Source organism: Physella acuta, unplaced genomic scaffold, assembly GCF_028476545.2.
Source record: "Physella acuta isolate Inbredline_101_S28 unplaced genomic scaffold, ASM2847654v3 ptg000320l, whole genome shotgun sequence".
NCBI classification, from domain to species: Eukaryota; Metazoa; Mollusca; class Gastropoda; family Physidae; genus Physella; species Physella acuta.
Genome location: NW_026731839.1, coordinates 302,188 through 316,619, shown reverse-complemented (window position 1 = coordinate 316,619; position 14,432 = coordinate 302,188). Strand labels below are relative to the sequence as shown.

Here is a 14,432-nt window from a genome sequence, read left to right as displayed (position 1 = left end):
TTATTTTAGCCCAATGCGAAAATTGTGGGGAAAAAATTATGATTCGTAATTTCCATCTTTTTAATTATCTTTAGATTGTTTAATTATTTATTATTTTTAATAATGTTCCATTGCGAAATACCAGGCTACCGTTGGTCGATATCTGTATACATCAAACAGGACCCGAACCTGGTACCCCTTAACGGAATTGTACACGTTTCTTTAAACCGTCTCACCATTACATGATCGCAACCAATCACTAACTGGTACCCCATAACGGAATTGAACATGTTTCTTTGATCACCTCACCCAGTTACCATTGATATAATCCGAACCAATCACCACATGGTACCCCATAACGGAATTGTACACGTTTCGTTAAACCGTCTTACCACTGACATGATCCCAACCAATCCCAACCTGGTACCTCATAACGGAACTGTACACGTTTGAACCGTCCATCCATTGATACAGCGAAGCCTGGTCAACACTGCGGCCTTCTTCCAAATATTTGCCTGGAAGGCTACAAAAATCAATACAACTGCCCCCTCCCCCCTCCACTCCCCAGCCCCCCATCAACTGCTTTTCTCTCGATGCTGTAGCGACGCTGATATAAAAAAAAAGATGTGTATTTCCGGTGTGTCTGTTGATGGCTGACGTCGCGACGACACAGTGTAGACACACAGGTTCGAGTTTGTGGCAGTAGATTTTGTGGTACAGCTTTAATGAAGTGGTGGTGACGTAGAACACAACATGAGATGCCGTTACTGAGAACCAACTCAGTGTAAAACATGAAAAAGTTCGTAGTTTGAACTAACACTGATGACTCTTTAAATTAATAATTTCCCTGCTAAAAAAATAAACGTAATAAAAATAACAACCAATCGTTTATGCTAACCCTATACCTATATTTACTTGACTTAATTTTCTTTCCTTCCTGTACGGCCTAGGGTATCAACCATAATCTGAATTTACCGTACGTTATAAAGTTTAGCTTTGAAACCTAACAATGAACTTATTGACCCTTAGGCCAAACCTAATACTGAACGTACTTGACCTTTGGGCCAAACCTAACCATGCACTTACTTGACCTTTCGGCTAAACTTAACAATTAACTTACTTGACCTTTCGGCTAAACATAACACTGACCACTACGAAAAGTAAATAGTATTACAGTAAAAGCGCATTTCACTAACCTACATCCGTTCTATTCACCTACTGTATTTACAAAACAAAGTCATCTATTTGACTTCAACCACACAACCTATGTTTTACTCTGTATATTTGACTCTAAATGATGAGCTTCCATAATGTGATGTAATGTGTCTGTCTGTAAACGATACAAAAACCTCACGAATTTTGTGACATATTGTAAGACACGCCACTACGTTTAAAGCATTGACCAAGTGTAAGAAAAAAACGACCCCCCCCCTTCAATCCATCCCGCCCCCTTTCATTCTTCATTAGCTCCACCGGACGTTCAATTTAAAATTTAAAAAAAAACTACGCATGATGAAAATTTATACCGGCCATCCCCCTCCCTCCTGTATAAATTGTAAACGAAAAAAACAAATATTTCACTTTTAACAGTTGAACATAAAGAATTTATAAGGTGTAGGCCTTGTTAGCTCTAATTAGCTAGCCCGAGGAAAAATTATATTTTCCTAGTGATGTAAACTACCAATTAGTTAAATCAACACCTACGGCTGGGAGGGTGAGGGGGGTGTGGTGGGGTGGGGGAGGGTGTAGTTCCGGCGAAGCGATGGGGCCAAATTTAATATTTGTAAAAAAAAAAAGACTGGTACAATCAAGATGAATTCTCAGCGATTTTTTAAATTTTGATCATTATTATCAACAATCAATATACATTTTTGATAAAAAAAACACTATACACGTCAACAAACTATATCGCATGAAAACAAACATTTACTGTCAATATCAACAAACAATATTAATTTTTTAAAAATCGTCACTACAAGTTTTTTAAAAATATTACAGTTAAAAAAAATCTCCTCTTCAAATGCCAGCAAGCAATGTCCCATACCTTAAAACCGTCATTATCTTCAAAACACATTTTAAAAAAAAATCTAGTTTAACTAGACACTTGTTTAAATTCATAAACCACACGCCTAATATAATTTATTGTTTAAAACTACTCCATATTTCACGTCGTATTTTTTTTTCGGTGGGTACCCAGCCGCTGGCAACGTTTTAATGACTTAGGTTTTACATTGATGTACAGCGTCCCTAGTTTGTGTGGCCCCTTCTATGTTATACCAGCCTGGCCACGACTCGTGGTTTTTGTCGAGGTGGCCCCTGGCCATGTTTGTGTGAAGATGGCCTCTAGGTGTGGGGTGATGGAATGTTTCCATTCGTGAGTGGTTAGGGCCTGGCTTCTGGTTCTAGAGTATCTTGTCGATTGGTTTTTGTTCATTCTGAGCTAACTAGCTAGCTGTGGCTATAAGGATTGCTACAGATTGGTTTTCGGTCATTCTGAGCTAACTAGCTAGCTGTGGCTATAAGGGTTGCTACAGATTGGTTTTCAGTCATTCTGAGCTAACTAGCTAGCTGTGACTATAAGGGTTGCTACAAATTGGTTTTCGGTCATTCTGAGCCAGTTAGATAGCTGTAGCTATAGTGAATGCTTCAAACATATTTTATTTTAGTATGAACCATCTAGCTCGCTATAACTACAAATGGCGCTTCAGAACTGTTATAGACCTAGTTTACGCTGCCCATTAACAGAGATAGCCATTTGTTTTCCCATTTGGGGTAATTATATCTACAAATGTATTTAGTTACACTAAATCTTAAAAGTTCTATCAAAAAATTTCTAAGCCGTACATTATTCTTCTATTTCAGTTATAAGTTTTAATTCAATGTTAAAAACTAATGGCGTGGCGTGGCCTAGCGATAGAGAGCTAGACTTCTAACCCGAGTTCGAATCCTGAGTCCCTGAGTCTGGGGCATGCAAGGGGAAAAGATGATGAAATGATTCAAATCAAGAACAGTTTATTTTTCTATGCAGTCTGTCAAAGTTAATGAGTCAAACCAACATTACCATTTTTTTTTTGAAAAGTGAAATATAAGATAAAACAATAAGTTTATAATTTCAGAAGCTCACGTAGTGTATGTGGTGGTCTAGCTATCTCGACCGCTAAGACCTCAGCCGTCGCCTACACAAATACACACCCTGCATTGATTAAGCGGGTTTTTAAAAATCGAAACCTTTTTTTAGACCTGAAATAGAAAATAATGATAGCCGTGTTTGAAGAGTTTGAATAATTCATTGGCCGAGTTAGATTTGTGGGGAATCAACCTGAGATCTATCACCTGATTTATGCGATGTTCATCAAACCCGCACCCCCCTCTCCCTTTCCCGGCCATTCCTCCGTCGTTATCGACGATTCATTCCAACCCCCCCTCCCTCACAACGACCTTCATCACCTTAGCATTATTCTCTCTCTTACACAACGCCATCACCTCCCCCCTTCCCCGCAACCACGACAACATTTTTACCTCTCAACACTCACTCATCTATCCATCACCTCCCCTCATCACAATAGCACCACCCTTCTCCACGTCAGCACCACGCCTCAACCACCCCTTTTTACACACGTCCACTCCCTCACCACGCTAGCACCACGCTAGTACCACCCCTCACCACAACACAACACCACTCCACACAACAACACCATCCCTAACCACAACAACACCCCTTATCACCCCTCACCACAACAACACCACCCCTCACCACAACAACACCCCTTATCACCCCTCACCACAACAACACAACCCCTCACCACAACAACACCCCTTATCACCCCTCACCACAACAACACAACCCCTCACCACAACACCCCTTATCACCCCTCACCACAACAACACCACCCCTCACCACAACAACACCCCTTATCACCCCTCACCACAACAACACCACCCCTCACCACAACAACACCCCTTATCACCCCTCACCACAACAACACAACCCCTCACCACAACAACACCCCTTATCACCCCTCACCACAACAACACAACCCCTCACCACAACAACACCCCTTATCACCCCTCACCACAACAACACCCCTTACCACCCCTCAACACAACAACCCTGACCACACTAGCACCCCCCTTCACTATGTCAACACCACCCCTCACCACCACACCCCAACCCCTCACTACGCTAGCCGCACCCTTCTCTACGCCAGAACCACCCCCACAACGCTAGCCCCACCCCTCACTACCACACCCCTACGCTAGCCGCACCCCTCTCTACACCAGAACCACCCCCACAACGCTAGCCCCACCCCTCACCACGCTAGCCGCACCCCTCTCTACACTAGAACCACCCCCACAACGCTAGCCCCACCCCTCACTACCACACCCCTACGCTAGCCGCACCCCTCTCTACACTAGAACCACCCCCACAACGCTAGCCCCACCCCTCACGAAACCAGTTTCTCACACAACTCGTCAAGCCTCGAGTGACGTCGCTAGCCAAGAGAACCAAGGGAGTTAATTGTCCCCCCCCGTCTCACTGTAAATGTTTGCTTTGTGCGCTCACTTGAGTTGACGCTTTTTCCTCCCCCGGAAGTGATTACTTTTTGTTTAATTAACACAAGTGGTTAGTGTTGATCTTTCTTTTTAATTGGCTGATATCGATTCGATTGGATTAAAAATTTCTGCCCGAGGCTTGTATTTTTTAAGTTTATTTTTTACGTGGCCAATGTAAGCTACATATATTTTTTAAAAAAATGGCACAAAAAGGGAGGCAACTTCTGTGAACGTTTGTTCTGGAAATAAAAGTTATATTTTTGAGTTGCTGTGGATGTTTACAAATATTTTTTAAAAAAATCCGCGTGAGGGAGTCCACAAAAATATTTTCTCCAAAGCAACCACTTCCTGTTTCACTTTCCGGAAAGTTCTCTAGCATTTGAGTGTCATTTAAACATTCAAAATACAGTGGTTAAATGAGATGAGTGTTAATTAAAAAGTCACACACTTGGAAGTAGATGGGCTTCCAAGAAATAGGCTCAATACGGTGCATTTGTTGTTATTTATTTACTCATATATGACAGGGGAAATTCTTAGAAATCTTGTTAGAAGTATTGTTAGAAATATCGTTAGAAATATTTCATGTTTATATTATCAAAGCTCTCGAGTGGGTGTATTTGTACGAGGGATGAAGGGAGATTTAATAAAAAAAATGTTTTTAGTACATTTCTTCGCACTGACGACCTTCTAAGTTGCCTAGACGAAGTCTGTTTACCTATGTGATCTTCTGTAAATAGAATTTCACTTCTTAAATGTTGAAAGAAAAATATTTAAAATAAAAATTTTATATGATAAAATATGACTAATAAATAAATAAAGAAACAAACAACAACAAAAAAACATTGAAATCTCGATGTTTAAATCTACTTACATTTCGGATTTGAAGTTTAAACATTTTAAGTCGGTCAACACTCCTAAGGCATCGGTCCTTGTACGTTTTCATTTCTCTAGTGTTCCCCACCCCACCTTTACAGAATGAGTGCGGAAATTAAAAATAGCAAACAAACAACAGGTCAGAGTTGTAGCGATTCCCCAATATAGAAGGTTGTCAATTTTCTAGAATATGAGATTTCTAGACGGAAATTTTTTGTTTTAAATACTGTTAGATTCTTTAGAATCTTTGATATATATCTGAGAATTGTCAAAGTTCTAAAATATTAGATTTCTAGACGGAAAGATTTTGGTTTTAAATACTGTTAGTTTCGTTAGAATCTTTGATATATATATATATATATATATATATATATATATATATATATATATATATATATATATATATATATATATATATATATATATATATATAAGGATTGTTAAAGTTCTAAAATATTAGATTTAAGACTGAAACATTATGGTTATGAATACTGTTAGTTTATTTTAAAACTTTAATATATCTGAGTCTGTATAGCTAAAATGCATACCCGCATTCATTCAATTCTGTAGAATGCCTATTGTATATCATGGACAAAATATCAGAAATAGAGTCGATAAAGGGAAGTAATAAAAAAAAAGTAAAGGGACCTTTCGCATCTCTGGTTTAGTGCTGGGAATTCTGGATACGAACTTGATGTAACACCGTCATAAAACTCTGACGTCACAATAGGAGGCAGAGCGTCGCTAGCGGCCCACAGCGTGTGATGTGGGTTAATTACCCGCTGGTCTAGGGGAGTAATAAAAGTTGTAAATCTGGGCGGGCCATTCTCAGACTTTTCTTTTAATGATCCGTTGCCGGAAAGTCGTACCTCGTTCTCCGCTGTACGGCCGACGTGGGACCGGAATTTAGGAGCTGTGGGGGTAGGGGTGGTTGGGGGGTGAGCTATATCGAATGTAGATGTATATTGTTATTGAAACCAGTTTTCTTTAGCTTAGAGCCAAGTCAGACTGACCACCAAAGCTAGCATTACAAACTTCGATACTTATACTGACGCATAGTAAGTACGATCTAATGCCCGTGTAGCTTGACTTACCGACTAATTGTGACGTTAGTGACTCACAAACTCGCGACTTAAAAAGTCGTCAAAGTAAACTTCCCTTAAGATTTCTCGTGTTACATAAGAACAAAACATTACTTTTGGCTAGCATCGATTCAAAATTAAAAAAAAAAATCTTTCTATGGTGTGATATATCAGCTCAAGATTTATACTTGCAACAAAAAATTTCCTTGTTCGGCTGTAAATCACAGATGAGTTTAGATGTAAATGACACAAAAACACAGGGCAGACATGACGTGAATATCGGTAAATCACGTGAAACAAGCTATCCGACATTAACGTGACATCGTTTTGTCATCAATCCCCCCCCCCCCCCCCCCCCCTCACCCACAACAATCGTTTCCTGTTGGGTGAGTTTTGGCGAGGCAAAATGGTTGCTATGGGAACTAGACTGGTTCTTGTGGGTATTTTCGTCTGCGACTTAAGTAGCGACGGTATAAAATAGGACAGTGCGCGTCTTTTTTTTTTTTTTTTTTTTAGAAACGGATGACTTACGTAGTTGCTGCGTAGATGCATGTTATAAGCAAGAGCTATTTAAAAACTTTGAATTCAATCGGTTCAAGCATATTTTAGTACTACCGACATAGTCTCTCCATCAAATTCAGCACATAAATATTGTTCTAGCCATATTTCTTAGCCCCTTTCATATGTCAAATCATCCACCCCCTTCCTTTTTCTTTACTACTTCCCCTTATGTTCACTCACCATCCGTCATATCATTACCTCCCCCTTCCCATTGCCACAAAGACATTCAGCGTCGCGGTGATCAATGTGTCATAATTAAGATTTTATTAGCCCCTGTTGTTCCCTGTGATTGATCAGCATCGACATAGATTTGTCACGCCTGGTAGTTTGACGTCATTGGTGCTGACTTTTAACGGGCGGAGGTCTTACGTCATTGGCACCAGGTTGTGACGTGTTGTTATGTCCCTTGGTAACACTATATTACGTAAAGATTAGTTACGTCATTGGCTCCAAGCTATGTCGTGGTGTATTGTCATGTCACTACCAACACTACGATGATATATATTGTTACGTCCAAGTTAGATTCGAATTCAACAACGACTCGGTTTAACGTTCAATACGTTTATTAGGTCCTCACATATCACATTACAGAATAGCCCTCGACCTAACCACTACCAACTAACCCCTGACAACCATTCACTCCACATTTTATACCGCATTCGACCTTGGGATAACAATACACAAACACACCGGGGTTAACAATATTCTAGGGTAAACTCAACTCACACACTCACTCTCCCCTAATTCTAGATCATTCTATCCTATTCTAGTCTAACCTACAAATGACCCGTAACATATATTATTTAATTTCCCATGAGCTTAAATCTCTATATTCCCCCCCCCCACCCCTTCCCCTGTATCCACTGACCCATTTAGCTCTATACTTCTGGCGCCTACAGTATTAAAAAAAAAAACAACAACATAAGATTAATTCGCCAATCATCAAAAAACAACCAAAAATTTAAAAACAAAAAATAAAAACCAACAGATACAAAACAAAACAAAAGACCCAACTACTAAACGGTCAGAAATCTGGGTCACACAAAAGACCAAACTATCTAACGGTCAGAAACTTGAATCAAACAACAGACCCAACTCTCCACCGGTCAGAAACTTGGGTCAAACAAAACCCAACTCTCCACCGGTCAGAAACTTGGGTCAAACAAAACCCAACTCTCCACCGGTCAGAAACTTGGGTCAAACAAAACCCAACTCTCCACCGGTCAGAATCTTGGGTCAAACAAAACCCAACTCTCCACCGGTCAGAATCTTGGGTCAAACAAAACCCAACTCTCCACCGGTCAGAAACTTGGGTCAAACAAAACCCAACTCTCCACCGGTCAGAAACTTGGGTCAAACAAAACCCAACAATCCACCGGTCAGAAACTTGGGTCAAACAAAACCCAACAATCCACCGGTCAGAAACTTGGGTCAAACAAAACCCAACAATCCACCGGTCAGAAACTTGGGTCAAACAAAACCCAACAATCCACCGGTCAGAAACTTGGGTCACACAAAACCCAACAATCCACCGGTCAGAAACTTGGGTCACACAAAACCCAACAATCCACCGGTCAGAAACTTGGGTCACACAAAACCCAACAATCCACCGGTCAGAAACTTGGGTCACACAAAACCCAACAATCCACCGGTCAGAAACTTGGGTCACACAAAACCCAACAATCCACCGGTCAGAAACTTGGGTCACACAAAACCCAACAATCCACCGGTCAGAAACTTGGGTCACACAAAACGCAACAATCCACCGGTCAGAAACTTGGGTCACACATGAAGGCGCAGGACCCAAGCCCCTGGTGTGAGGGCGCCACTGTTTGCACGTCCCCCGCCGTCTGCTTGTTGTCTCAAGGCGGAGCCGGCCAACGCGGGAGCAGCCAAAAAAATAATTTCAACTTTGGTTACACATTTTTCAAACGTTGGCTCGCTCGCTGGGATATTCTTTCTCACACCGGTTTGTGTGTGTGTATATGTGTGTGTGTGTGTATGTGTGTGTGTATGTGTGTGTGTGTGTGTGGCATTAGCAGCTATCTGGTGTGTGGGGGAAGAACTGTTGTGTGGGTTCGAACTATCGATTGTGTGGGTTAAGGTCTATCCGTTTTCTCAGTTAAAATTTGTCCGTTGCGTCGGTTAGAATCTATCTCGTTACGTCAGTTAGGAACTATGCGCTGTGTGGGTTAGGAACCGTTGGCTGTGTGAAATTTTAAAATACGTATCGTACTTCTGTGATGGTTAAAATTTAATTGTAATTATAATTTTAATCTTAGGAGGTAATTCGTTTGAAATGAGAGATCCTGACATTTCACTACTTTCTGAAACAAACGTGAGGAATATTCGGCTTTAGTATTTTATTTTAGTAGACTCTTAATCTACTCAAAGTAAGGCAAGATAGCACATGTGTTAAACAGAACATCTGACAAAATGTGAAATTATTCTATCAGTTGGATTAGCTCCTTTTGTGAGGATTTTAACGCAATGTGGCGGATTTACGCAATGCGGATGATTTCCGCTATTTGACACGATTACATTCTAAGTGTCTGGTGTACGAAGACGGACGTTTGCGGCGAGTTTTTAAAAAAAAAAAAAGTGGATACCTGTTCAACACCTGCCTTATTTTAAAACCGTTTATCCGACCGGTTTAAATGGAATTGACATGTGCAGTTGATCCTCTGTAATCCAGCGGATTAGTGGATTGTTACCTTTCACAATGTGGGTGAGTTGACCGTTTACACTTGTTTTATCTTTGTCAACACCGCTTCAGTGGGTTATGGACGGGCGCTGCTCTTGTCTTGATTAAATTATTAATTATTTATTTTACGTCACCTGATTAATTAAGTGACGTCAACGTTTAAAACTGGGCGATGAAAGCGAATGAGGGTGATTTCCCTTGTGTGCCTCGGTTAGATTATCTCCCCCTTCCCTTTCTTTCAAAAGTATGCCAACCGGAAGTGGGTAGATTTGGCTAGAACATCTTATATGTGTATCTTCCGCTCTGTCTCTCTGTCTCTCTCTCTATCTCTCTGTGTCTATCTCTCTCTCTGTCTCTCTGTCAATCTCTGTCTATATCTCTCTCTGTCTATCTCTGTCTATCTCTCTCTATCTATCTCTCTCTGTCTCTCTGTCTCTGTCTATCTCTCTCTGTCTATCTCTACTCTGTATATATCTCTCTGTGTCTCTATCTCTGTTTCTGTCTATCTCTCTCTGTCTATCTCTCTGTCAATCTGTCTCTCTCTATCTCTCTCTCTGTCACTCTCTCTATCTCTCTCTTTCTCCCCTCTCTGTGACCCATTTCCAGTTGTACACGTCTCGGTCTGTGATTATCCTATTGGTACAAAAAAAAACTAAAAGACATAGCTTAGCTGAAATTTTTAAATTGCTCGCCTGTTGAATGTACCGTAGGGGGTATAGTCCTGAAACAACAGCTGCTATAAAAGCTTGTCTTGTGTGTGTGTGCGTGCGTCCGTGTGTGTGTGTGTGTTTGTGTGCGTGCGTGTGTGTATGTGTGTGCGTGCGTCAACTAACATGATTACTCTTACAATTGTGTAACGTTCAAAAATATTTATAGTCAACATGTAATACTCTACACCAGAGCTTGAAAATAAATGTTACAAATAAAAATCTGAACTGTGTGTCACTGCATACACACACAAAAGGTATACCATTTCATGCGATAACTTGATACATAGATCCGGATTCCCATAACCCCAGAGTACAGGAATAAAAAAAAAAAACACAAGTATTTAGACGTATACAGTTTCTTTTCGAATCGTTACTTGCACGTTGCTGTTGTCCCAAGACTTATTAGTGTCTACGTCAGACAACCCTGTTCTGTGTCTTCGATTAGCCCTATTAGAGCCCCTGCTTGTACCATAACAACTCAATAGGTCTGTGGGTGGGGGGAGGGATTTCATACCGTCTAGGATAAACATGTTTTTTTACCCTCTACATCATTAGAGATGTTATCTACTGACGTACTGCAAAATCAATATATCTTATCAATAATCACCTACAGTAAAATCCTACACCTACATACACACTCACACAAACGTATATATATATATATATATATATATATATATATATATATATATATATATAATGTAAAAATGTTATATATACATGTATTTATATAAGTATATATACACACACATATACATACACACATTTAAATCCTACACCTACGTACTTAGTCATATATATATATATATATATATATATATATATATATATATATATATATATATATATATATATATATATATATATTACTAGTCATCCACATGCATTACTAAACGTAGGTTATGCCAATTAAAATAGCAAAAGTGTTTGAAACAAAAAAAAAATCACGTGATATTAAGGTCAAGCTAACAGGACCGTCAACTGTTGACCGATGCATGTCTGGTACAACTCATGTCTGACGAATGCTGCAATGTTAGCACGCACCGAGCGACGGGGCGAGAGCTGTATTGGCATGTCCCGCTGTGTGAGCTTGCACAGGGGGGGGGGGGGGGGTGGCCCGTTTGCTTGGTGTCACCTTAATGGATATGTCAAGGGGAGAGAATAATTTTTTTCAAGAGGGGAGTTAACTCGCACGGATGGATGGATTAGAAATAACTTTCTCTTGAGTGATTAATATGTTCCTGAAAGAAGCTAAAAAAAAATGTATCGATTTTGAACTTTTTTAATGCACGCAAAACCCGCATGCAACGCTAGTTTCATTTATATAATGATATATATTAATATAAAGATATATATTTATATAATGATAATTCTTGCAAATCAATACCAAACCTATAGCTGTGTAATTTTATTACCACTATTATTGTTAAATACGTAGAGATCGTGCTACGTGTATTAAAAATATTACAATTTTCGAACGCAAATAGTTTCTGTTGCCTTGACGAGCCTGCTTCTAAAATAAACTACGGGCGTCACGTGATATATGACATATCACGCCATGATCGACACGGTGATAAATCGCGTGCGGTCACACTTGATTGACTCTGATCTGTTGTTCCCCCCCCCCCAGCGTTTCTTTCCCTCTCTCGCTTGTGATCGTTTTCCCCTTCATTAAACTTGAGCTGGGAAATAATTAATTAAAAAAAAAACAGCCCCTGATCAACGCATGTTAAGGTTTTCGATTTTCTTTAATTACACTTGGGCCAAATGTTTTTTTTTCCTAATATTAAATGTGTGTGGTTGTGTGTGCGTGTTTGTACGTGTGTGTGTATGTATGTATGTGTGTGTGTGTGTGTGTGTTTGCTCGTACTTTAATTTTTGTGCAGTTTAATTTGTTTTCTAGCCGAAATTAAATTTGAGGCCACGATTTTCTTGGTCCGCTGATATAGACTCAAGTTTGTTGAGAAAACTGTTTTTAAGATCCTGTTAAATCAAAACAAAAAACATCATTCGTATTGCTTGATTATATGAGGACTTTCAAAAATAATTAAATGTGATCAATTAATTTGTGATGGAAAAATACAAATTTAAGATTAATTTTTAGTTTTGCTATGTAAAAGAAAATCTTTATATTACTCTGTAGATTTCTAGCTTGAGCAGAGTTTATTCAGTTAAAAAAAAAGAATTATGACCACATTTAAATTTTAGCATACCAAGGGAGAAAACCCCGATATAGAAAAGTTCTAGTCTTTCGAACGAGTTGTTTCCCCATTTCCATCACACGAATTCTTCACAAATATAAAACCGACGTGGACATTTTTTCATTGGTCTTAACAATGTTTTAATTACTCAGCATTAAATACCATTCAAGTAAATGATATGCAATTGTTGTTTATAAATGATGTTTTTTTAAATTTTAGTACAATTTGTTGAATTTACATAAACTTGGTTAAAACTAAGTTGACTCAGCCATTGATTAGATTACATTTACTTGTCTTCGATTTGCTGTTCTCATTGATTGTTTTTATTATTATTGTTAATAGATTTGTTTCTAATTATTCTGGAAGTAGGCTGGAGCTAAACTAGATTTTAAGAAAATTTTTCTTTTCTTTGTTCTTAGCTAGATGAAAAATTGATATTAACAGAACAATGTCTCGTTGCTTTATGCTATCAAACTTTTCTCTAACAGAGCAATATCTCGATGTTTTAGTCCAGATAAGAATCCTGTTTTTTACACAACAATACCTTGTTGTGGTTTGTTTGATAAAAACTTGGTTCTAACAGTACAATATCTTATTCTAGGTTAGATAAAAAACTTTGTCCTAACTGAACAATCTCTTGTTGTTCTATGCTAGATAAAGACTCTAACACAATAACCTCTTGTCCTTACAGGAGCAGGCTGCTAAAGAGAAGAGCAAGTCGGCCACCCCTCCCAGCGATGAGAAGGACGATGACGTGGCCAGCACCCCCCCACACATGCACCCCGCCATGAACAAACGGGTCAGGAGGGGCGCCGTGTCCGCCGAGGTGTACAGGGAGGAGGACGCCGCCCAGTATGTCAAAAAGGTAAGGGGGTGCTCCGGTCTTAGCGATTAGCCGTACCCAATTCATTAGACTTTATATTCGCGGGGTTAAAGTATCGTTATCACCGATACTGTGGATACAGATAGATAATTTCTTACCATCGTTATATTTTCTGGGACTTGGATTAGGTCCGTAGTCCACAATTAAAAAACATAGCCTATAGCCTGCAACAAGTTGCCTAGCCTGTGTTCGTAGTGTGGGCTGCATGTATACATCAGGCTCGTCTACCACGGCTATGAGTGTACACGGGACGGCGTAGTGAGGCCAGAGTGATAATTGCTGCCAACACCAAAAGCTCGTGAGATCGAACCCCTGTCAGATGCAGTGTTTCTTTCAGACTTTATTCTCCATTGGGGGGGGGGGGGGGGGGGGGTGAGAGCGAGAGAGAGAGAGACTTGTAAAAGACACTTTATAAATTATAAATTATATTTTGTTTGGGAGGGGTAGACGTGCTTCGGGGAGGCTCCACCCCCCCCCCTCCCACCCCCCTTCCGAATAGATACCTTAAAGAAACACTGATCAGACAAGGATGTTATTTGGAGACAGCAACCCATCTAGGAGACAAGGCTATGGAAACAAATTTATAAAGGAAAGCAAGTTGAAGTCGTGGTCATCTGGCGTAATTGTGTTGGAGAATCCCCCCACCTCCCCCAATATATTACAAATAAGAACGAAGAAGACAGAAAATTAGCTGTATATTAAAAGTCCTCTCACTTAAAGTAAAACGAGGTAGAGCCTGCACATGGTGCTAGTGGACTAGACGAAATTGGCTGATTGGGTGACCAGAAAGATGCGCAACGAAAAAAAGCGCAAACAGAAAAAAGCGCAAAAAAAAGTTCGCAACAGAAAAAAGCGCAAAACAGAAATTTGCGCACACAGAAAAAT

At 39.7% G+C, this 14,432-nt stretch overlaps 1 protein-coding gene across 5 annotated transcripts in view; it reads left to right on the top strand.

The window, feature by feature from the left end:
• Positions 1 to 14,432, top strand: part of LOC131940515 (cAMP-dependent protein kinase regulatory subunit) — a 197,467-nt gene that overhangs the window by 146,961 nt on the left and 36,074 nt on the right. For 4 of the 5 annotated variants that reach the window (XM_059299177.1, XM_059299178.1, XM_059299181.1 and 1 more), the window contains exon 2: positions 13,356 to 13,529. In XM_059299177.1, the coding sequence (XP_059155160.1) occupies positions 13,356 to 13,529 (174 nt within the window). Of the gene's footprint in view, positions 1 to 9,658; positions 9,778 to 13,355; positions 13,530 to 14,432 lie in introns of those variants that run through there. The other variant, XM_059299180.1, reaches the window with a different exon arrangement.